The 22,102-nt window shown below is 39.4% G+C and overlaps 3 protein-coding genes across 7 annotated transcripts; 1 reads left to right on the top strand and 2 right to left on the bottom strand.

Annotated features, from left to right (window-relative positions):
• Positions 1–1,091: 1,091 nt before the first annotated feature.
• Positions 1,092–9,058, bottom strand: si:ch73-267c23.10 (serine incorporator 3). Of its 2 annotated transcripts, XM_027176624.2 has the most exons (10): positions 8,869–9,058; positions 6,981–7,142; positions 5,775–5,959; positions 5,564–5,643; positions 4,831–4,968; positions 4,215–4,384; positions 3,946–4,036; positions 3,309–3,480; positions 2,810–3,031; positions 1,092–1,921 (listed from the first exon to the last, which is right to left on the bottom strand). In XM_027176624.2, exons 1-10 carry the CDS (start codon positions 8,905–8,907, stop codon positions 1,783–1,785), a joined length of 1,398 nt encoding a protein of 465 aa, XP_027032425.1. In that variant the 5' UTR covers positions 8,908–9,058; the 3' UTR covers positions 1,092–1,782. The 2 variants fall into 2 exon arrangements, with proteins under 2 accessions (XP_027032425.1, XP_047666373.1); XM_047810417.1 differs by lacking the exons at positions 6,981–7,142; positions 8,869–9,058 and adding an exon at positions 6,331–6,354.
• On the top strand, positions 5,830–16,778 carry LOC113662013 (CCN family member 2-like). Its single transcript, XM_027176625.2, has 6 exons — positions 5,830–5,967; positions 11,444–11,620; positions 12,143–12,359; positions 13,561–13,803; positions 14,846–15,069; positions 16,116–16,778. The coding sequence occupies exons 2-6, from the start codon at positions 11,558–11,560 to the stop codon at positions 16,395–16,397; spliced, it is 1,029 nt and encodes a 342-aa protein (XP_027032426.2). The 5' UTR covers positions 5,830–5,967; positions 11,444–11,557; the 3' UTR covers positions 16,398–16,778.
• Positions 16,779–17,333: 555 nt separating this feature from the next.
• Positions 17,334–19,414, bottom strand: LOC113661990 (fibronectin type III domain-containing protein 11). 4 transcript variants are annotated; one of them, XM_027176566.2, is made up of 2 exons: positions 19,261–19,414; positions 17,334–18,329 (listed from the first exon to the last, which is right to left on the bottom strand). In XM_027176566.2, the coding sequence occupies exon 2, from the start codon at positions 18,314–18,316 to the stop codon at positions 17,420–17,422; it is 897 nt and encodes a 298-aa protein (XP_027032367.1). In that variant the 5' UTR covers positions 18,317–18,329; positions 19,261–19,414; the 3' UTR covers positions 17,334–17,419. The 4 variants fall into 4 exon arrangements, with proteins under 4 accessions (XP_027032367.1, XP_027032369.1, XP_027032366.2 ...); XM_027176568.2 differs by having other exon boundaries at positions 19,299–19,317; XM_027176565.2 differs by lacking the exon at positions 19,261–19,414 and adding an exon at positions 18,705–18,860.
• Between the last annotated feature and the right edge of the window lie 2,688 nt (positions 19,415–22,102).

Genomic DNA, 22,102 nt, shown 5'->3' on the forward strand with positions numbered 1-22,102 from the left:
ATCAGTTTGGCCACAATTACGGAAAAGAAACTTAAACAACATTGTTGGAAAAAAAACCCACACATTACAAGTCATGAGAGACGTCTGCAAGGCTTCGGGAGGAGAATCGTGCACAAGAAAGGACGTTGTGTATTTTACAGTTTTGTGTCTGAATGAAAAATAATAGTGTGAGGAGAAAAATGTCATTTCATTTATTTTTTATTTCCTCTTTATTTAAAAACCTAATGACTTTTTGCACTATAATTAAAATTTAGAATTTATTGCTTTAATAGAATGATCTGCTGGGTTCAAATGTTCAAACAAACGATTAATAAAGACTTTTTGCCAGCGGTTGCATAGTGAAATGAAGTGAACGGTGTTTATGAAGTGGTCAGTTTGACACGACAGGAAAAGGAAAGCAGGTAAAACTCTCCATAATTGTTACACAATTCCGTGTGATTCGACATCATGATGTCGTTTCTGGTGCTGTTACGTCACGACACGTAAAGAAGCTTTATATCATAACATACAGGAGCGAAACCACCACGCCGGCGTCTGCCGCTACACAACACGGAACATCAGGAGATTTCGCCTCTGTACATTTAGATCATCAGCGTTTACAGTGTAGAGCAGGAGGCTGTTTTGTTTTGTGTTGCCATAGAAACAGTTTATTGATCCGACCTTCTCGATCTCTCACATCTCGTAATTAGTGACGTTCTGATACAAAGTTAGTCTGATGTGTAAAAATCATCAGAAACATTTTGTTATTTATTAAGCAGGTTTTTTTTTATTAAAAAACGTTTTTAACTTTCGGAAGTTTTTTTTCTCTGGCAAAATAAATATTTTGTGCAAAAGCAAAGACAACAAGGGCAACTGAGCAGCAGGCGAACGAGACGACGTCACGTCACGTCACAGCATTACAATCAACACTAAAAACACAAACTGTAAAAAAACTGTTCAGAAAAGATTTTTGCTCGATTGCGTAAAAGACAATAATTTGTTCGAATTCGATTCTCACGTCCGTATTTTGTATCTGTTGTGTAAAGACATCCATGTAGATAAAAATACTACAAAAATCTTTTTTTATGTTCAGTAAAATATGACAAATCTGCTTTCTTATGTTTCCTTTTTTTATTTTTAGGAAAAAAAAACTGCAAACGATCACAAACACTTCCTCAAACGTTACACGAAGCCTCTGGGAAAAAAGTGATGAAATGTCTTATGCAAAATTTTACCACCATATTTCTAAATTCTATAGAAAATTTCACGTTTCTCAAATCGTCCATTACGCTTGAGTTTAAAAAGGTAACAAAACATCTTTAGAGAAAAAAAAATCACAATACTTCTCAAACTTTAGAAAAGTTTAGGTAAAAAAGGTAAAAAATATATATATATATAAAACATTTTTTTTCTTTTTTTAAATTTTAGGTAAAAAGAGAAAAAGAAAGTGTCCTTAAAAATATCGGACTATTTTTAGATGTTACATAAAATCTCAAGAGAAAAATGTTTCCACATTGCGTTTTGTTTTTTTTAACAATCTGAAAAAATCACAACTTCTCAACAATAAAAAGTAAGAACATTTAGAAAGTGACTTAAACACTGATCAGCAGAACATGGGCTAGACGTCCAGACGTCCCTGTGGATCAGACGTCCCTGTGGATCGGACGTCCCTGTGGATCGGACGTCCCTGTGGATCGGACGTCCCTGTGGATCGGACGTCCCTGTGGATCGGACGTCCCTGTGGATCGGACATGCTACAGAAGACGGATGAAGAATCACACGAGGGTGAAATGGGTACAGTGTTTATGAGAACTCTCTGTCCTGGAAGATGATGGGAGAGATCAGAGTCATGACGTAGAGAAAGACACAAGTCCAACTGGACGAGATTTTCACCCACACTGGTCCTCTCTTGTGTGTGATGTCACTGTAGTTGGCATCAGGTCTGTTACACAAATAACCCAAAATATCACAACATTAACAAACACTAGCAATAACACACAAAATATCACACTATTACCAAACAACGATAAAAATAATAACAATAATCTTTGAGTTCAACTACTGATAGAAATGAAACAACAAAAAGGCCTCCAGGTCACTTCCTGTTTTCTGCTTCCTTTGTGTTCCTTGGCTATTGCTGCAGCTTCCTGCTGCAAAGTTCCACTTTGTGCTCGTTGCTCGGCTTATGTGTCTCTGAGACAAATCTGAGTCATGTCTGAGTCACGTCTGAGTCCTCCAGCTCTGATGTTAAAACTTTTCAGTAAAGCAAATCAAACCGAAGGTTCACACTTCAGCGATCAGCTAACGACAATCAGAATGACTGAAAGTTCCACTTTTACTGTTTAACTAGTAAATAACTACTAAATAACTCAGTTTAGGTAAAAAGGATGTTTCGGATGTTTTGTTTAATGACAAATTAATATTTCAGAATATTTCTGATTTTGTGATAACGTGTATTAAAAAAATTAATTTATTCCCGTTCTTTATTCTGTCGTCCCAGACGCACGTTTAGTTCTGAATTTCTGTCGTCTCAAACTCGAGAGTTATTTAGTGTCTTGTGCATGTGTGAGAATGTTGTTTAGCCCCGCCCACTTCCACATGCTTCACTGAAATGTGTTATAAAAAAAAAAAGAATAAATAATATATGAAATACGAAACTGATTAAATTCAACAGCAGCAGTGGTTACGAAAGCTTTTAACAGATTGAAACAATATTTTATTTTATTATTATTATTATTATTATTATTGCTATAGAAATAAGCAGAATGACACTAACAAATGTAACTGATGCTGATTATTCCTGCTGTAACCTGGAGCGTCCGTTACTCACCTGTACCATTTTGTGAGCGTCATCATGATGTAGAGCGACGCGAGGAAGAGCTGCATGTGAAAGAAGGAGTAGCTGTACTGGACGCCGTCTCTCTCGTTATCTACCAGACGTCTCGGCCCCTCGGAGGCGTGGAGGCTTCCTGTGGAATGGTCGTCGATCAGCACGGCGTTTGATGGAGTCAGCAGGAGTTTGTTCACCTGACTGGTGCTGGACGAGCGAATGCTGCCAACCACAGAGCCGTGTGTCAGACTTTCACTCAGTTACAAATAGTTTAACAGAATAAAGTTTCCACACAAATAGATAACAGCAGTGCTGACATTAGCGCACGTGTATATTAATGCATCGCTCTGATCGTTTATGGTTTCTATAGCAACAGCTCGTCCACAGTGACGGAGTTGTAGAAGAATAAAACAGGCTGTGACGTGCTACAGTACATCCCACTACACCGTCACAGACAGAAGGGTTTCTCTTAATAAAGCTGTACTGAACGTGATCGTACCTCGAGTATAAAATGCACACCACAAACACTAACAATCCCACGATGCTTTGTGCATCCTCCGTTAGGAAGTAAGGATGCTCTGGGCTCGCCAGCTGGGTTTGGTTTGTTGAAGAGCTGTTGAGAGCGGGAACCTGCTGGAAGATGCTCAGCAGGCTGGGATTGCAGGATTTTTCTGATTCAGGATTAAAATAAAACAGAAACAGTGATTTCAGTCTTCAGTACAAACCACTAAACATTTATACAAATTGTTCTGTCAGGCATCTGACTTTTATCAGCATACACACGAAGAATCTGTAAAATCTTATTTTATAAACAAATGAGTGATCATTTCCATTCACACAACTGACTGAAGACAGATAAAAGGCCTGTTGTTGGTTTATTCAGACTGTAAAAGCTTTTAGATCTGACTTTGGGATTAAAAATGTTGACTTTGAGGTCCCACAGGGTTCTGTGTCAGGACCTCTTTATTTTCTACATGAATTTAATTTCTTTCACACATTTCTGACCGTATTTTGTTTTATTTGGTGTAAAAACTAAATAAAAAACAAAATAAAAGTCATTCCAAAGCACAACAAAGAGTGAGGTGATAATGGGGCTGTCACTACACCCGAGCTACAGCTACAGCTCTCTGCAGTACCTGGTTCGTTTGTCACAGCTGACCAGGTGAGGTAGACGGTGTACAGAGTGATGAAGGACGACTGCATGAGTCCAGAAGCAGGAAGACGTTTCTGTAAATCAGATGAGTGTTAAAGAATATGTGCCGTAAATGGAGCAGGATTTCTTCATGTTAATATCTTATTTAGGCCACGCCCCCTACAGTGACCTCACTTTTAAAACAAAGTGATGCAGATAATAAATAATAAAAGCTCTTGTTTGTGTGTGTATATATATATTTTTGTCACTTACACGAACTATCTTCTGAACAGAGATGACTGAAGCGATGATGCAGAGGATGAGGTTGAAGCTGATGAAGAACTTGCTGAGTGAACACTCCACAGGCCGAGCGTAAAATATGAACAAGAGCGTGATGCCAAGGACAGACACAGAGTAGTTCAGTAAGGTTACACTTATCAGGGCTAGAGAGAGAGAGAGAGGGAGGGGGAGAGAGAGAGGGAGAGAGAGAGAGAGAGAGAGAGAGAGAGAGAGAGAGAGAGAGAGAGAGGGAGAGGGAGAGAGAGGGAGGGAGAATGAGAGAGAGTGAGAGAGATAGAGAGATGGGGAGCCGGAGAGAGATGGAGAGAGACGAAGGCAGAGAGAGGGAGAGAGAGAGATGGAGAGAGAAACAAAGGGAGAGAGAGAGAAATAAACCAAATCCAAAACTAAAACAGTAACATAACTAACTGACTCACTTATCACTTACTGATAATATTAAACATAATAAACAGTGATAGTGATAATAGTGACAATAGTAATAATAGTTACTAGTCACTAGTAATAGTAATAATAGTTACTAGTCACTAGTAATAATAGTAAAACATAATTATTCTAATTATAAAGTCATGATGATGTTACACTCACGCACCACAACCCCAGAGCTTCGCGTTCTGGTTTTCTTTCTTGTCGTGCCACGACTCGCTCAACGAGTGCACAAAGTCCATGAGGAGGATGAGCTGGATGAGGATGAAGAAGAAAGCTCCAAGTGCACCTACTACAAACCAAACTGAGCAAAACAACAATATATGGGTAGTTGACAAATGACCAAGAAAAAGTACTTTTTTTGGAAAGCATATCTTTTTAAGATACATATAAGTTACATATATTTGTGGAGTATGAAAACTGCAGTTTCAGAAAATAGTACAGGTCACTCATTTTGTCAATGACTTCACATATTTTTTTCACTTTTTCACTCAACAATACTGTAAATGTGTCCTATGGTGTGACATTTAAAAAGTACTAAGAAATTATATTAAATAACATAAAATAAATACTTGAGACAGAATTGTTCACATTATTAAAACATTATTTTTTTTAAAGTGATATTTATTTTACATGAAAGTACTCAAGACATGAGCTCAGACATGAGCTCAAACCCCACCGAGGTCAACCTGACAAACAGTGAATGAAGAAGTGAAGTGGTGATAAACAGGTGCAAAAGTGACCATGGAGTCATGACATGACATGTGACGTGACGTTAACGGACACTGTGAATCATTTGTTATGTATCGGTGGACACGATGCTACCAGCACCATGCTTTAGATAAAGAATTGTGCAAAACAAAATAACATTGTACGTGAATGTAAAGTGTGTTTCTCACCGTAAGAGAAATGTCCATCTGGAATGTAAAAGCCAGCGACTGTGAGCGCGATAATGATCGTGATTTTGAAAAACCAGCAGCTGCATGAAATAAAGGAGCAACAAGTTAGAGAAACAGTCAAGACCTTCACAGCAGCTAGGAAAAGTGTTTAGTGTAAAGTCCTGTCAGGTGTGAAGCTTGATCAACCCTCGTTAGTTAATTAGCTCTTTACCCGTTGTGAAATGCAGCTCGAGGGTCTCTGCTGTTCTTTATGTTGAATGTCAGCAGACAAAAAGCCACGAAGCTCAAGCTCATGCCGAAGCAAAGACGATACACAGCTTTGAAGCCCACAAACGTGTCGCACTGAAAAGCTCCTGCGGTGCCGTTGTTCGTGGCGTCTTCACAAAATCCAGGGATCTTTACAAGTGAGTCAGAAAATCCACTTACATTTTATTCACAATCTCAAATGATTAATTCATTCAGTTTATAACTCTGAAATGATTCGCTCACCTAATTCAATATGAGCTCAAACGATTTACTTATGCGTTCGTTCACAAATGATTCACTCCACTATTGATCAGAGTCGCAAATGATTCATTCATTCAATTTATAACTCAAATGATTCACTCACCTAATTCATTCAATATGAGCTCAAACGATTTGCTTATGCGTTCATTCACAAATGATTCACTCCCCTATTGATCAGAATCTCAAATGATTCATTCATTCAGTTTATAACTCTCAAATGATTCACTCTATTTCATTAAGACCTTAAATGATTCACTTACTGTATGCATTCGTTCACTTTATAATCTTAAATGATTCACTCTGCTTATTCATCAGAAACTCAAATGATTCATTCATACATTCAGGTAATCAGCTGCATAATTTAAAAAAATAATCAAATCTTAAATACAATACAATGAGCTAATTTAAAAATACGTGATTCTTCTTTTGGCTGGTTCCTGTTTGGGGTCGCCACAGCAGATCACGTGGTACCGCATATTAGATTTGGCACAGGTTTTACACCGGATGCCATTCCGGACGCAACCCTCCCATTTATATCCGGGCTCGGTACCAGCACTGAGAGTTAACTCTACAGCTCCCTGACGGGGAATCGAACCCGAGCCACGACAATGAGAACGTGGGATCCTGCCGCTGGACCACCTGGGGGCTAATAAATGATTCCTTTATATTAAAAGAGGAATCTGAATTGACTCAGTGATTCACATTCTGATCTTTAATAATTCATCCATTTATTTGTTATAGAACCTCAAAAAATGATTCGTTCGAATACAGTTTGATCTCCAAGGAGTCAGATTTCTGTTCACTCTATAACCTGAAATGATTCACTCAGGTGTTCATTTTCTAATTTTAACAATTCACTCATTCAGTTACAAATCAAACAAATCAGACTAAAGACAGATTACCGCTTTACCTGTTTCATCTGCCGCTCGACGCTGGGTGACAGCATGATGCAGGCGATGATGGTGTCGAGTAAGAGGATGGAGGCGTAAATGATTCGAGTCACTATTGAGTTCTTACATTTGGAGCAAAAACGACATGTAAGACATGTCGCCGAGCCACACAGACACTGAGCCTAGAACACACACACACACACACACACACACACACACACATTATTATTATTAAACACATGATCATTTTAATGAATGCATTATTCTATGTTGTTTATAGTGAGTGTATGTAAACCATCACAATGTTCAGCATCATCGGGGTTTTTTATTGTCTTTCCTTCAGCTTTGCAGCCACAAGCGTGTTAATAAGAACTCAGCATCCTGAGCGATGAACCGTCGAACCTTACTACACTCATTCATTCATTCATTTTCTACCGCTTATCCGATCTTCTCGGGTCACGGGGAGCCTGTGCCTATCTCAGGCGTCATGGGGCATCGAGGCAGGATACACCCTGGACGGAGTGCCAACCCATCACAGGGCACACACACTCTCAGTGGAGGCGAGAATCGAACCCCCAACCCTGGAGGTGTGAGGCGAACGTGCTAACCACTAAGCCACCGCGCCCCCACCTTACTACATAAAGTACATACATGATTTTGATACGTTTTCTTCATTAAAAACATACATTCACTTTATTTTGACATTTTCTGCACTGTACCGAACAGACGTCGTCCGGTCATTGGGCCGATCCACACGGTACGACCTTGAAACTCTTTCTCGTGCCTGAACAGTGTGATCTGTGTGTGTTCTTATCATCTGACCTTCAGATTATAAACCTTCTGTGTTTCTCTCAAGCTGAAATGTTTGTGTTTGAAGGGGAACAAGATGAAACAGGAAACATTCTTCAGACAGTGAAACATTTTTTTCTTATCTGTTTAATTTCAGTTTCCAAAAACACAATGAGTTTTAATCCTCTTAAATACGTTTAAAGGGAAACTTTCACTCTTACAAACATTTTATTGTATAATCCTTACTATTGTCTAATTTATCCACCAATCAGATGGTCTAATTATTGTATAATACACTATAGCCAAAAGTATGCGCCCCCTGACCATCACACATATTATATCTGGAATTATTTTTACAGGTGAAATGTTCGTACTAAACGACAAATCGACAAGAGAAACCCCAGTTTGCTGCCTTTATTTGTGCGAACACAAATAAAGTCTGTTAGATATTACAGCATTATGACATCACAACACTGACACAGTTTCTGACGTCATCAAGCACCATCTTATATTTTATTATTTATTCTGCATTTGTATTCTGACCTGAAATCCGATCTAACAGCACTAAAATTACCTCATGGAGATAAATGATCCTTATCCCTTTTTTAATCCTGAGGTCTAATCTAATCTAATCTTGATATCAGGAAAGTCCCTCAGGATTCCCCTTAAACTGTCAGATATTTAAAGCTCGTCTTCTTCACGCTTTATACAGGTTTTTTTTTTAACCTGGTTTTTGGTTTAGTTTGAGTCTGTGACACACCTGAGACCCAGCAGGTCGCACAGCTGGAACACATCTGTAAATGCAATCTGACTGTTAGAGGAAGTTTGAAGCTCTGTTCCATCTTTGCCCTGTGTGCTGCGTCTAAACGTATTGAACAGTGCTGTTAATCCGGTTAGGAAGTTTAAAAACAACGGGTTTAATCCCTCAGGTTACAGAGACACTACCGAAGGGAAGTGGGGTCACGCGCAACACCGGATTAAGCGGATTAAAGCGCGCGCGCAAGTGACGAAACGCACAAACATTAAAAATAAAAATAAATTTTTTTTTAGAAAAACGTTTCTCTATTTTCTCTCTTTTCTTTAAACAAATTAGTAAATAAATGAGATTAAATCCCCTACCCAGTGCAGAAGGCTGAAGGTCCCCAAGGTTGCTCCCATGTCCCTCCTCCAGCGCGTGGTCAGATTCCGTGTCCGATTTCGTGTCCGATCTCCAACATCTACACCAACTGAAAAAACCTCAACAACGCTAAATTTTCTTTCTAGCTACCAGACTTTCCAAACTCGCTTCTGATTGGTCAGACAACGAGCGCTCGCGGTGCTTTCGATTCGTCGCACATGGATGGAATCACGTGACCTTCACAGCAAGCCCCGCCTTTGCAGTGAATAAAAAACCTTTACTAAACAAATTAAAAATAAATACCAATGGAACAAAGCGACACAAACACAACTCGACTACAGATCACTGACTGAAACAGAAAGGTGTTTTATTAATGACTGATGATGATGATGATGATGCAGGTTTTGTGGTTCAGTTCCAGTGTGTGATCAGTTTCAGGTCCTTGTCTCCACACACCAGCACTTTATTACTGAGGAAAGTCAGCTTTAAAATACACAACATTCTGTAAAGTTCCTCTCTCTGTACGTCAGAACGCTCGAGCTGATGATTTCTGTTAAGCATGAAAATCACTAGACACTGATGGAGACAAGTAATTATATTTATTAAGCAACTTACATAAGGGCTCTCAGGTTTTGAAGACCGGCAGGTGTATTTGTTCAATTTCCATTTATTAATGTGTGTGTGTGTGTGTGTGTGTGTGTGTGTGTGTGTGTGTGTGTGTGTGTGTGTGTGTGTGTGTGTTTGTGTGTGTGTGTGTGTGTGTGTGTGTGTGTGTGTGTGTGAGAGAGAGAGAGAGAGAGAGAGAGAGAGAGAGAGAGAGAGAGACAGAGAGAGAGAGATTATGACTGGTGGTGTTTATTGTAAGTGTTTGTTGCCTTTTTGGACCCCTTTATCATGTGTAATGTTGCTCCTGTATAAAACAGTTCAGCACAAGCCCAGACATGTTTAGGGACATGATTGAGGACAATGTCCCACCCAGAGACGAGCTGTTTCATGTTGAGCTTTCGACCATCGAAATTACCCTCTCTAATTAATTTTTTTTTCATTGGTTGTTGTGTTAAATCTTACCCAGATACAATAGTGCTATTTTCTGATTGGCTGTTGTGTAGCCTCTTTTTTCTGATTGGCTGATAAGAACTAAGAACTCCAGGGGAGACTTGATTCTTGCCCGGTTCCATAGAGACAACGGTGCGTACAGATACGTTTTAGGCGCTGCGGCTTATTAAATATATGATAAACAGTCAAAAAGTTTTTCTGCATGACAAATACGATGTGTTTCGGGAGCATGACAAGAGACCGACATGAGGGACTGCGATGCTCAATGTGGGACACTTGACAACCCTGTTACTTATATCTCATTTATACATACAGCTGAGTAACCGAGAGTTAAGGGCCATGCTTAAGGGGCCCAGAAGTGGTAGCTTGGTGGCACAAGCTCCTGATCAGTGATCTGACACCTTAACCACTGAGCTATAACTGCCCTGATGATACAGACTGGTTACCAATAGCCCCATTTTAAAGTGGGAGGGTGGTCTTTGAAGCAGACTATGATTTTTTTTTTTAACATAATGGTTCAGGGTTTAATTGCTCCAGTTTTTGTTCCTTGAGTCTTCTTCAGGATCTGACGTATGATTTATTGTGTTTGACACGTGACAGTTTGCAGTTTGCCCTTATTGTGTTTTTCTTCTTTAAAATCTGTTGATATTTTCCACCTCCACCACGGAGAGGAATCTGGTGTTCTGGTCAACCGGTTTGTGTTATTCTGCTTGGAGGTGGCTAGATTTTTCTTTTCACCATGGAACTCAAATCTGCATCAGTGAAATGACTTACAGGAGCTCAAGTCCACTTTATGTATAAAACAGGTCTGTGTTGTAAGATGTACAGGGGCAGTTCTTGCTGGAAGTGATGAGACCAGGGTTCTGTGGCTCCAGGGATCTTAAAATTGATAAGAAAACACAAAAATTGTTGTGTGTCCTGTAGTTGCACAGGGTGTTAAAATAATAGCCAATTAACATAACTAAGGTTTGACGATCAGGAGGAGTCATAACAGTCATAACAGTCATAAACAGTCATAAACAGTCATAAACAGTCATCAGGTGGAAAACAATACTAAAGCAACAATCAGGTGGAAAAATACTAAAAGTTCAAAGAAAGAAGTGAAACAAATTAAGACACACACACCCACAGACACACAGACACACACACACACACACACACACACACACACACACACACATACTCCTACTACACACACAGTGCATACACATGTTGTGCATATTTATACACATTTAAAAGTACATACACGTAGATATGTAAGCACATTTTTCTAAAAGTCTAAATCATTTCATTACAGTGGCTTTTTGTACTTGTAACAGATAAGCGTTAAACTCCAATCACACTCTTTTCACACTTTTCACACAGTTCTTTTCTCCCCCAGAACGAGTGTTCTTTGTGTTGCTCCCACACACATGCTCCACAAAACCTGTAGGAAAAAAGAGGCACCAAAAAAAAGCTGGAATTGAAACTATTCTTGATCTACGTCCAAATTCTATTTGCACTTTCTGGCTGTGACATCAGAGACACGAGGGTATAAACGAGAGGCCTGGAGGCGAGATGTTTGCTAACACGGACACAGACGCTTAATAGAATTCAGGACATCTCGTAGCAGAGGAGAAACATTCCGGCTGCAGGATGAAGAGGGAAACCCGAGGAGCGTTTTTCACCGTCTCTGTCCTCCTCTCCGTCCTCACACGGGTCAGAAACCTCTACAGACTCGACACTTACTCTCTACGAATCTTCAGGATCCGTCCTGAGTCATTCAGAGCTGCAGAAAAAGCACAGGATATTTTCAATAAGACCTGTAACGTAATTTCTCCATTTAATGGAATAATACATTTATAATTATTCATAATGCTTTGCATAGCTGCTTAAAATGACAAGTTTTAAAAGAAACCAAATCAAATTAAAGAAGCAAAAAATAATTCAAGGCATTTAGATGCCTGAGCCTTGGGCAGGGTTGCCATGTTTGGTCAATTTCTACAACTTTGTATTGTCTGTGGGTTTAATGTTTGAATTCTGATTACTTAAACAGTTTGCTCAGCATTCGTAAATATTACTGCATACTTATTATTTTATTTAATAATAAAATAAACGTTTAGTTGTTACACAACTAACAACCCTGATCTCCAAGAGTCTCACTTTCAGAGGTTGAAATTTAAGTTTACAGAAATAAAAGTTTAAAATTTTAACGTGGTCAAAAAACTAATTGTTTTTCAGGTCACGTGTCAGCTGTGTTCAGGTCCATGCCAGTGTCCGTTTCTCACCCCGAATTGCCCCCGCGGGGTTCCTCTGGTCCTGGACGGGTGTCACTGCTGTCAGATCTGTGCACGACAAGAAGGTGAACTCTGCTCTGAAACTGAGGTGTGTGAAGCTCAGCGCGGTTTGGAGTGTGACTACAGTGCCAGTTTCCCACACGGACCCGGAGAGTGTGTCCGTAAGTGCTGGGAATATGACTGGGATAAGTGCATTCAAATTCCTAAAATAATATATGTATTATGCATTATGTATTACAGTGTGTAACAGTGTGTAACAGTGTGTAACAGTGTGTAACAGTGTGTAACAGTGTGTAACAGTGTGTAACAGTGGAGTGTGTAACAGTGTGGAGTGTGTAACATTGGAGTGTGTAACAGTGTGTAACATTGGAGTGTGTAACAGTGGAGTGTGTAACAGTGTGTAACAGTGGAGTGTGTAACAGTGTGTAACATTGGAGTGTGTAACATTGGAGTGTGTAACAGTGGAGTGTGTAACAGTGGAGTGTGTAACAGTGTGTAACATTGGAGTGTGTAACAGTGGAGTGTGTAACAGTGTGTAACAGTGGAGTGTGTAACAGTGTGTAACAGTGGAGTGTGTAACAGTGTGTAACAGTGTGTAACAGTGGAGTGTGTAACAGTGTGTAACAGTGGAGTGTGTAACAGTGTGTAACAGTGTGTAACAGTGGAGTGTGTAACAGTGTGTAACAGTGTGTAACAGTGTGTAACAGTGGAGTGTGTAACAGTGTGTAACAGTGTGTAACAGTGGAGTGTGTAACAGTGTGTAACAGTGTGTAACAGTGTGTAACAGTGTGTAACAGTGGAGTGTGTAACAGTGTGTAACAGTGTGTAACAGTGGAGTGTGTAACAGTGTGTAACAGTGTGTAACAGTGTGTAACAGTGTGTAACAGTGTGTAACAGTGGAGTGTGTAACAGTGTGTAACAGTGTGTAACAGTGGAGTGTGTAACAGTGGAGTGTGTAACAGTGTGTAACAGTGTGTAACAGTGTGTAACAGTGGAGTGTGTAACAGTGTGTAACAGTGTGTAACAGTGGAGTGTGTAACAGTGTGTAACAGTGTGTAACAGTGGAGTGTGTAACAGTGTGTAACAGTGGAGTGTGTAACAGTGTGTAACAGTGTGTAACAGTGGAGTGTGTAACAGTGTGTAACAGTGGAGTGTGTAACAGTGTGTAACAGTGGAGTGTGTAACAGTGTGTAACAGTGGAGTGTGTAACAGTGTGTAACAGTGGAGTGTGTATCTCAGAATTAGCAGTGTGTGTTTCTCTAATCAGCTTTTTTTGGATAATTTGTATGTCACTAAAAACAGCCCAAACTTTTGTTTGTTTATTATAAGAGTGACTAAAGTTTGCCGTTGTCGTGTCTCCAGGGCGAAGCGCGCTCGGCTGTGTGTACTTGGGCAAGAGGTACGAGGAGGGTCAGTCGTTCAAGCCCTCGTGCACACAGCTGTGTAACTGTGTGGGTGGGGGCATCACGTGTGTCCCTCTGTGTACTGAGGATCTGAACACCCCGAACTGCCACCACCCGAGACTGGTGAAGGTGCCTGGGCGCTGCTGCAGAGAGTGGGTGTGTGACGGCACAGAAAACAGCAATGTGCTGGAAAACACTGCAGGTATTAAAGCATGTGAGAGATCCTGTGTATTAAATAACTCTGGTTCTGTCAGCTGGTGGAACGGAGGAGCTCTGAGCAGCTCCAAGATAACATCGGTGGATTGTTATGTTTTATTTAAAGACTCAATGACATCACAATGAGTCACAAAGTTTTGAAGCTACGTAGATAACAATAACTACATTTAATGTAAGTTTTATTCTGGTGCAGTTTCTCAGAAGTCATTCGCTTTGACCTCTTTCATAAGCCAGATGCTTTCGCACAAAGGTGACATACTTTCATTTCTTTAAAATGGGGCAGTGGTGGCTCAACTGGTTAAGGCTCTAGGTTGTTGATCGGAGGATCAGGGTTCAAGGCCCAGCACAAGCTGCCACTGCTGGGCCCTTGAGCAAGGCCCTCAACCCTCCCTGCTCCAGGGGTGCTGTATCATAGCTGCCCCTGCACTCTGACCCCAACCTCCTCAGTTGGGGTATGTGAAGAAAAGAATTCCGCTGTGCTGTCATGTATATGTGGTGATAATAAAGGCTTCTATGCCTCGTTCTGTTCCGTTCTGTAAAATGTTGCCACCCAAAACAATCTGTGGCTACATTCAACAGCATTTGTGTTTGTGTCTAAGAATAAAATTCCTGGTTATTACATTTAATAAACCTACAAATGGCTGCATGTGGACGAGGCTCTTCGACGTAATGGGAGCTGTCGAAAATACTGCAAACTAAAAGTGTAAATTTTTACAGACAAATGTATTCTGTATGATGTGTGGAAGGAGTCTCCAGTGTCAGTGGGTCAAAGTTCATCCCATCCTCAGGCCTGCTCCTCTGGGAGCTATTGGTGTTACTGAGATGGTGGTATTTAATGATTAGTTTTATTTCATCTCGAATCTTTTGTTCCAGGATGATTTTGGGAGTCGCTTCTGCTTTTTCATGATCGTTACAGTAGCTGAGAGAATTTATTTATTTTTTGTTAAACATTGTTCCATTTTTAGACAGACAAATGTAAAACAGAACATAAAACTGTAAAGGTGTTTATGTCTTTCCTGTCGCGGCAGGCGAGCGAGCGGTTAGGTCCTGGCAGGACACGTCTGCGCCTAGCGGAGCCTCCAGGGCCAACTGCATCGAACAGAGCACTGAGTGGAGTGTGTGTTCACGCAGCTGTGGTCCAGGTGTGTCCACACGAGTCTCAAACAGAAACTCGGCCTGTCAACCAGAAACCCTCACACGCCTGTGTGTGGTCAGACCCTGTCCCCCTGGCCTGACCTCCAGAGCCTCAGGGGTGAGTCACTACAATGCTGCTAATATAGAATATGACGTGGAAATGAATAGAAATGCTGCATTATATTTGAATGCTGACGTATGCTGACGTATTATATTTCTAATCAGCTAATAGTTACTTGGCTTAGTAAATAGGACCCTGGTATTGTACAACAATCTGGTCATCAAGTGTCCTGGAATATAAAGCTTGGGGGATGTCTTACTACGACTGACTCGAGAGAAGAGGAATGAAAGTCAGTCGTAGTAAGACTGAGTACATGTGTGTGAATGAAAGGGAGGGAAGTGGAACAGTAAGGTTACAGGGTGAAGAGGTGAAGAAGGTACAGGAGTTTAAGTACTTGGGGTCAACAGTCCAGAGTAATGGAGAGAGCGGGAAAGAGGTAAAGGGGCGAGTGCAGGCAGGTTGGAGTGGGTGGAGAAAGGTGACAGGAGTTCTGTGTGATAGGATAATATCAGTGAGAATCAAGGGGAAGGTGTACAGGACAGTGGTGAGACCGGCCATGCTGTATGTTTTAGAGACAGTGTCACTGGAGCAGAGACAGGAGTCAGAGCTAGAGGTAGCCGAGCTGAAGGTGATGAGTTTCTCTTTGGGAGTGACAAGATCAGACAGGATTAGGAACGAGTACATCAGAGGGACGTTTGGGAGACAAAGTTAGGGAGGACAGATTAAGATGGTTTGGACATGTTCAGAGGACGGAGAGTGAGTATATCGGTAGGAGAATGTTGGATATGGAGCTGCCAGGCAGGAGGCAAAGAGGAAGGCCAAAGAGGAGGTATATGGATGTAATTAATGAGGATATGAAGCTAGTGGGTGCAAGTGTTGAGGATGCAGGAGATAGGGACAGGTGGAGAGAGATGATTCGCTGTGGAGACCCCTGAAGGGAAAAGCAGAAAGCAGATTCTCGATGTGTTTATGAGCATTTTATTATACAGTATAATTAACAGTGTATTTTTAGGATTAGCATATTTTGCTAGTCTACTCAGAAATGCTGAAAGTCTTGTGTTGTCCGTGTTGTTTGGTATTTTACTGTGTTACGGTATCCTCAGTTCCAGAAGCCGGGTGTGTGTGAGAGCAGTTACCGCTCGGTCGTACCAATCCGCTTCCAGCATCACGGCTGCTACAGCGCTCTGTCCTACAGGCCGCTGTTCTGTGGAACATGTTCTGATGGACACTTCTGCAGCCCTGAGCACACCAGGACCGCACTCGTCACCTTCCGCTGCACGCAACGACGCACCGCTCAACACGCCGTCATGGTGATCAAGTCGTGCGTCTGCCGTCATAGCTGCCCTCATTCAAACAGCTCCAGAGGAACAAAATCCTGGCTGTAGACCAGTTTTTATTAAAATGATCTAAAGTGTGTGTAAACATGCATTATGTACATCAGCAAAACTTTAAGAATCATGTGTATTCTGGGACCAGATGTGGTTTTAAAGTTATTTCATGAATCACACGAGTACTTATTCTTATTTCTTGTATAGCAGCTGTAAACAGTCGCTCCCTCCACAGCCTCTCTTTCTTTTCTTTTTTTTTAGTTAAAAACTGTCCTGCTGATGTCAGAGAAATTCAACAGCTATCAGCTTTACCTCTCTCTGACTAGTAAAGAAAATGTAAAAGTACTAACTGTTTTAATTTGCACTCGTCAGCGCCCCCTGTGTCCGGTTTGAGAAGTGCTGCTTTAAAAGCTTGAATGAATAAAGTTATCACCCATATATTCATTTTGTAATCTTATTAATAAGTGCATCATTTTATTCATGAACATATTGCCAAATGAATCGGGGACCACATGTAGAGTCATAAACATGAGAGTTATTCTATTTATTATTTTAGTTATTTATGAGAGAGATTGTTCTATTATGAGTTTAAGTCTGTTTTTTATAATGATGTCCCAATTTTATGGCATCAAAATGTTTATAAGCCAGTATCATTAAAGAGGCTAAGTGCAAAGTTTCTGTCACCGTGGCTGTATGTAAATGAGTTAAACAGCTACAGACTGCTGAGGTTGTAGAAAATTAAACTACATAATAATCCAGATTAAAGAGTTATATATTATATATTACTGTAAATAATATCCTGCTTTTTTCCATCTTCTCTGCCAGGACTTTGTGGTTCTTCCTCTCAGACTTCTTTATGGAGTGCACATTGATTCATGTGGTCTGTATAATGAATAGGGATCACAAACTGTGTATGGTGTTGTGGCTTATGCATGGAAAAGGGTGTGAGGTTTGTGAAGGCGGTGATGAAGAACAATCCTCAGGTCAAATCAGTTGACTTTTTTCAGATATTTAATAGAATATACAACCAAGATAAGTAATTGTAGCATTAAGACACATCTCTGTAGGGTACAGAAGGTTCATTGTGTGGTCATGGTGTGTGGTGAGGTGGTCCTGAGGATGATGGTGTCATTCCAGTCCATGTACACCAGCCAAATGTTGTCCAATCTCTTCACACTGAACTCGTAGCTGCACTCTGGCATCAGATTGTTGATTGTAACCTTGAAGCTTGAGCAGGACACATAGCGCAACGCTCTGGGGTTTGTCATTTTTTTGTCAGTTCTATCGGTGGCTCTGTAACAGACTTCGAATCTCTCAATTGGATTGTACTGCTCCTGTTCAGCGATGTACCAGTGAAGAACCACCGAATCACAAAAGGCTTGGCTTTTCTCTCTGTTAAATAGCACCGGCTTCTTGGCCTCCAGCACCAGCTGGAACTGCGGCAAACTACTACTTTCTGGCTCGGGGATCAGCCTGTGTTTGACACAAAGCTTCCCAGGAATCATTACTGCATCAAAGTTTTCAGCTGCCTCCTGGAGGCTGCGGATCTTCTCATGGACTTCAGCTCCACTGAGCTCATGGGACACGCCACCTTTTTGAGCCAAGATGTACTCCAGCTCCTGGAGACCCTGGATTAACTCTTTATGCAACACATCAAGCAGCTCTAGCTGGAGCTTCACCTGACTGCTGCCATCCTTCTTCACACGCTGGAACCTTGACATGTCAATGAAGTTCATTAGGGAGGAGTTGGGGACGTATTGCTGGTCGCCTGGCTGAGAGGTGTCCAGCTGCAACAACCTGATGGAGAAAGAAGACTTTTTGTGCAGATCCAGTTTATGGTAATTGGCCTGGAGCTGTTCTCGACTCAGTCTTGTGCTGAGAAGATCCATGATGCTGCTCTGCATGCTGAGAGGAACCTGGCTTGTGTTACGCTGTGACGAGGACCAGTTGTAGATGTTCCCTGATCTACAGCGCATCGTAGAATGTTTCCTGTTGCCAGATATGTATTGAATTGAATTGAATTGAATTGAATTAAATGCCTTTATTGTCATTATATATATTATATATTAAAAACAGACATATAACCACAGACAATAAATTTGACTATAGACTGTACAATACACTTTTACACATAAACACACCAAGTGATATTCACATTAAGCAGTCCGAATAAAGTGAGTATTTAGTAAAGTGACCATATATAATATTGCATGTTAGCCTTCTCATTGATATAGAGTATGTTTATACAAAGGTATAATTTAAATGGATACTTGTATAGATTTAGTGCAAATAAAGTTTAAATATAGAAATAAGTGTGCAAAGGGTGGTATTGCAGATTGACGTGTATGTATGTACCAAGGGCACCTTAAAAACCACGATACATTTCCTTGTGTGTCTGCACACACTTGGAGAATAAAGCTGATTCTGATTCTGATTCTGATTTTCTGAGCTAATTCTGCTTTTCCCAGGAGTAGGAAGTAGGAGTGTGTTCCATTCAGCTCCTGCCTTTCTTGGATGACTAAATAATCCTGTTTAACTAAATAATCATTGATAACTAAATAATCCTGTTTCACTGAATAATCCTGCATAACCAAATAATAGTGTTTAACTAAATAATCCTGTTTAACTAAATAATAGTGTTTAACTGAATAATCCTGATTAAGTAATCCTTGATGATTAATAATCCTGTTTAACTAAATAATCCCGATTATCTAAATAATCCTTGATGATTAATAATCCTGTTTAACTAAATAATCCTGCTTAACTAAATAATCCTGCTTAACTAAATAATCCTTGATGATTAATAATCCTGTATAACTAACAATTGCACGATATCTTACGCTTCTGACGTTAAGCTGTGACACAAATGTACACAAACATACATTTGTACATAAATCTTCACACTAATCCTCCTACCTACCTGCCTCTTTATCACTTTATCTGACGTTATTTATTTACTTTCAAACGCGTTATCCGTGTCGCCATGGAGACGCAACGTCACCTATTTGAATAAGCAAACAAGAGCCAATGAGATCGCTTTTATTGTTACAGATTCATTTACATATATTATAGCTTATAATTGTGAGATTAGTCTCATTAAACTTTAAATGATACATTCACATATTAGACACTAGATGGCAGTAAAAGACAATTATACTGAAAAGCGCACGCGTTTTCACAGAAACACTGAAAATTAAAAAATAAAAAATAAAAACTTTTACAAATGAATTTCATTAACAAAGGAGAGCAGGGAAATGAAGCAATAACAAAACAATAATCGTCCAACCAGATGTGTAATAAGGATATCACGTGACTGCTCTTACTGAAACACGTGATTGGTCAGTGGTTTAAAACCAGTAGAGCAGCGTTTGTTTCTCTCAATGCACATAACCTCTATAACACATAACCTTTATAACATTGTAACCTCTATAACACTGTAACCTCTATAACACTGTAACCTCTATAACACATAACCTCTATAACACATGTAACCTCTATAACACATGTAACCTCTAAAACACATATAACCTCTATAACACATCATCTCTATAACACATAACCTTTATAACACTGTAACCCCTATAACACGTGACTTCTGTAACATGTAACCTCTATAACACATGTAACCGCTATAACACATGTAACCTCTATAACACTGTAACCTCTATAACACTGTAACCTCTATAACACATAACCTCTATAACACATGTAACCTCTATAACACATGTAACCTCTAAAACACATATAACCTCTATAACACATCATCTCTATAACACATAACCTTTATAACACTGTAACCCCTATAACACGTGACTTCTGTAACATGTAACCTCTATAACACATGTAACCGCTATAACACATGTAACCTCTATAACACTGTAACCTCTATAACACTGTAACCTCTATAACACATAACCTCTATAACACATGTAACCTCTATAACACATGTAACCTCTAAAACACATATAACCTCTATAACACATCATCTCTATAACACATAACCTTTATAACACTGTAACCCCTATAACACGTGACTTCTGTAACATGTAACCTCTATAACACATGTAACCGCTATAACACATGTAACCTCTATAAACCATGTATAACACATGTATATAACACCTACAGAATATAGCACATGTAACCTCTATAACACATAACCTAAACAACACATAACCTCTATAACACATAACTTCTATAACACATAACCTCTATAACACATAACCTCTATAACACATAACCTATATTACTCATAACCTCTATAACACATAACCTATACAACACATAACCTCTATAACACATAACCTCTATAACACATAACCTCTATAACACATAACTTCTATAACACATAACCTCTATAACACATAACCTCTATAACACATAACTTCTATAACACATAACCTCTATAACACATAACCTCTATTACTCACAACCTCTATAACATATAACCTCTATTACTCATAACCTCTATAACACATAACCTCTATAACACATAACCTCTGTAACACATGTAACCTCTATAACACATAACCTCTATTACTCATAACCTCTATAACACATAACTTCTATAACACATAACCTCTGTAACACATGTAACCTCTATAACACATAACCTCTATAACACATGTAACCTCTATAACACATAACCTCTATAACACATGTAACTATAACACATAACCTCTAAAACATATGTAACCTTTATAACACATGTAACCTCTATAACACATAAACTCTATAATACATAATCTCTATAACACATAACCTTTATAACACTGTAACCTCTATAACACATGTAACCTCTATAACACATAATCTCTATAACACATGTAACCTCTATAACACTGTAACCTCTATAACACATAACCTCTAAAACACATTTAACCTCTATAACACATAATCTCTATAACACATAACATTTATATCACTGTAACCTCTATAACACGTGACTTCTGTAACATGTAACCTCTATAACACATGTAACCGCTATAACACATGTAACCTCTATACACCATGCAACATCTATAACACACAACCTCTATAACACATGTAAACTTTATAACACATGTAACCTCTATAACACATGTAACCTCTATAACACATGTAACCTCTATAAACCATGTAACCTCTATAACACATGTAACCTCTATAAACCATGTAACCTCTATAACACATGTAACCTCTGTAACACATTTAACCTCTATAACACATGTAACCTCTATAACACATGTAACCTCTATAACACATAACCTCTATAACACATGTAAACTTTATAACACATGTAACCTCTATAACACATGTAAACTTTATAACACATGTAACCTCTATAACACATGTAAACTTTATAACACATGTAAACTTTATAAAACATGTAAACTTTATAACACATGTAACCTTTATAACATGTGACTTCTATAAACTATGAAACCTCTGTAACACATATTGAGCATGTTGAAGGCAGTGAAAGGTGGCAGCACTGAGCCAGAAAAGATACCAGTTTCTACTGCTTACTTTCTGTGTAAGGATAAAGTGTGACTGACTCAGAGCAAATAAACACTTTATAATTTTATAATATCAGAAAATGATGTTATAGTCCAGGTACCTTAGACATAGCTGATAATCTTAATAACTGGCTGATGGTTCTGCATGTGCTGATGGTTCTGCATGTGCTCCTGTGGGTTCTCATGAGCCCCGGTTGAAAATGTTTCTTATTTTGGATTTCAAAATTGTGCTTTAAAAAAATATATAAGCATAGTCCAGCTTTA

The sequence above is a fragment of the Tachysurus fulvidraco genome, chromosome 2, assembly GCF_022655615.1.
Source record: "Tachysurus fulvidraco isolate hzauxx_2018 chromosome 2, HZAU_PFXX_2.0, whole genome shotgun sequence".
Taxonomy (NCBI): Eukaryota; Metazoa; Chordata; class Actinopteri; order Siluriformes; family Bagridae; genus Tachysurus; species Tachysurus fulvidraco.

What these genes read in the sequence shown, in the direction of transcription:
- LOC113661990 (XM_027176566.2), bottom strand. Translation starts at nt 18,316, where the DNA reads ATGCGCTGTAGATCAGGGAACATCTACAACTGGTCCTCGTCACAGCGT.
- LOC113662013 (XM_027176625.2), top strand. Translation starts at nt 11,558, where the DNA reads ATGAAGAGGGAAACCCGAGGAGCGTTTTTCACCGTCTCTGTCCTCCTC. An exon ending in TGTGCTGGAAAACACTGCAG is followed by an intron (nt 13,804 to 14,845) that starts GTATTAAAGCAT and finishes CTGTCGCGGCAG; the next exon opens with GCGAGCGAGCGGTTAGGTCC. An exon ending in TGACCTCCAGAGCCTCAGGG is followed by an intron (nt 15,070 to 16,115) that starts GTGAGTCACTAC and finishes CGGTATCCTCAG; the next exon opens with TTCCAGAAGCCGGGTGTGTG.
- si:ch73-267c23.10 (XM_027176624.2), bottom strand. Translation starts at nt 8,907, where the DNA reads ATGGGAGCAACCTTGGGGACCTTCAGCCTTCTGCACTGG. An exon ending in TCGAGCGGCAGATGAAACAG is followed by an intron (nt 5,960 to 6,980) that starts GTAAAGCGGTAA and finishes TCACTTGTAAAG; the next exon opens with ATCCCTGGATTTTGTGAAGA. An exon ending in AGATGGACATTTCTCTTACG is followed by an intron (nt 4,969 to 5,563) that starts GTGAGAAACACA and finishes TGTTTTGCTCAG; the next exon opens with TTTGGTTTGTAGTAGGTGCA.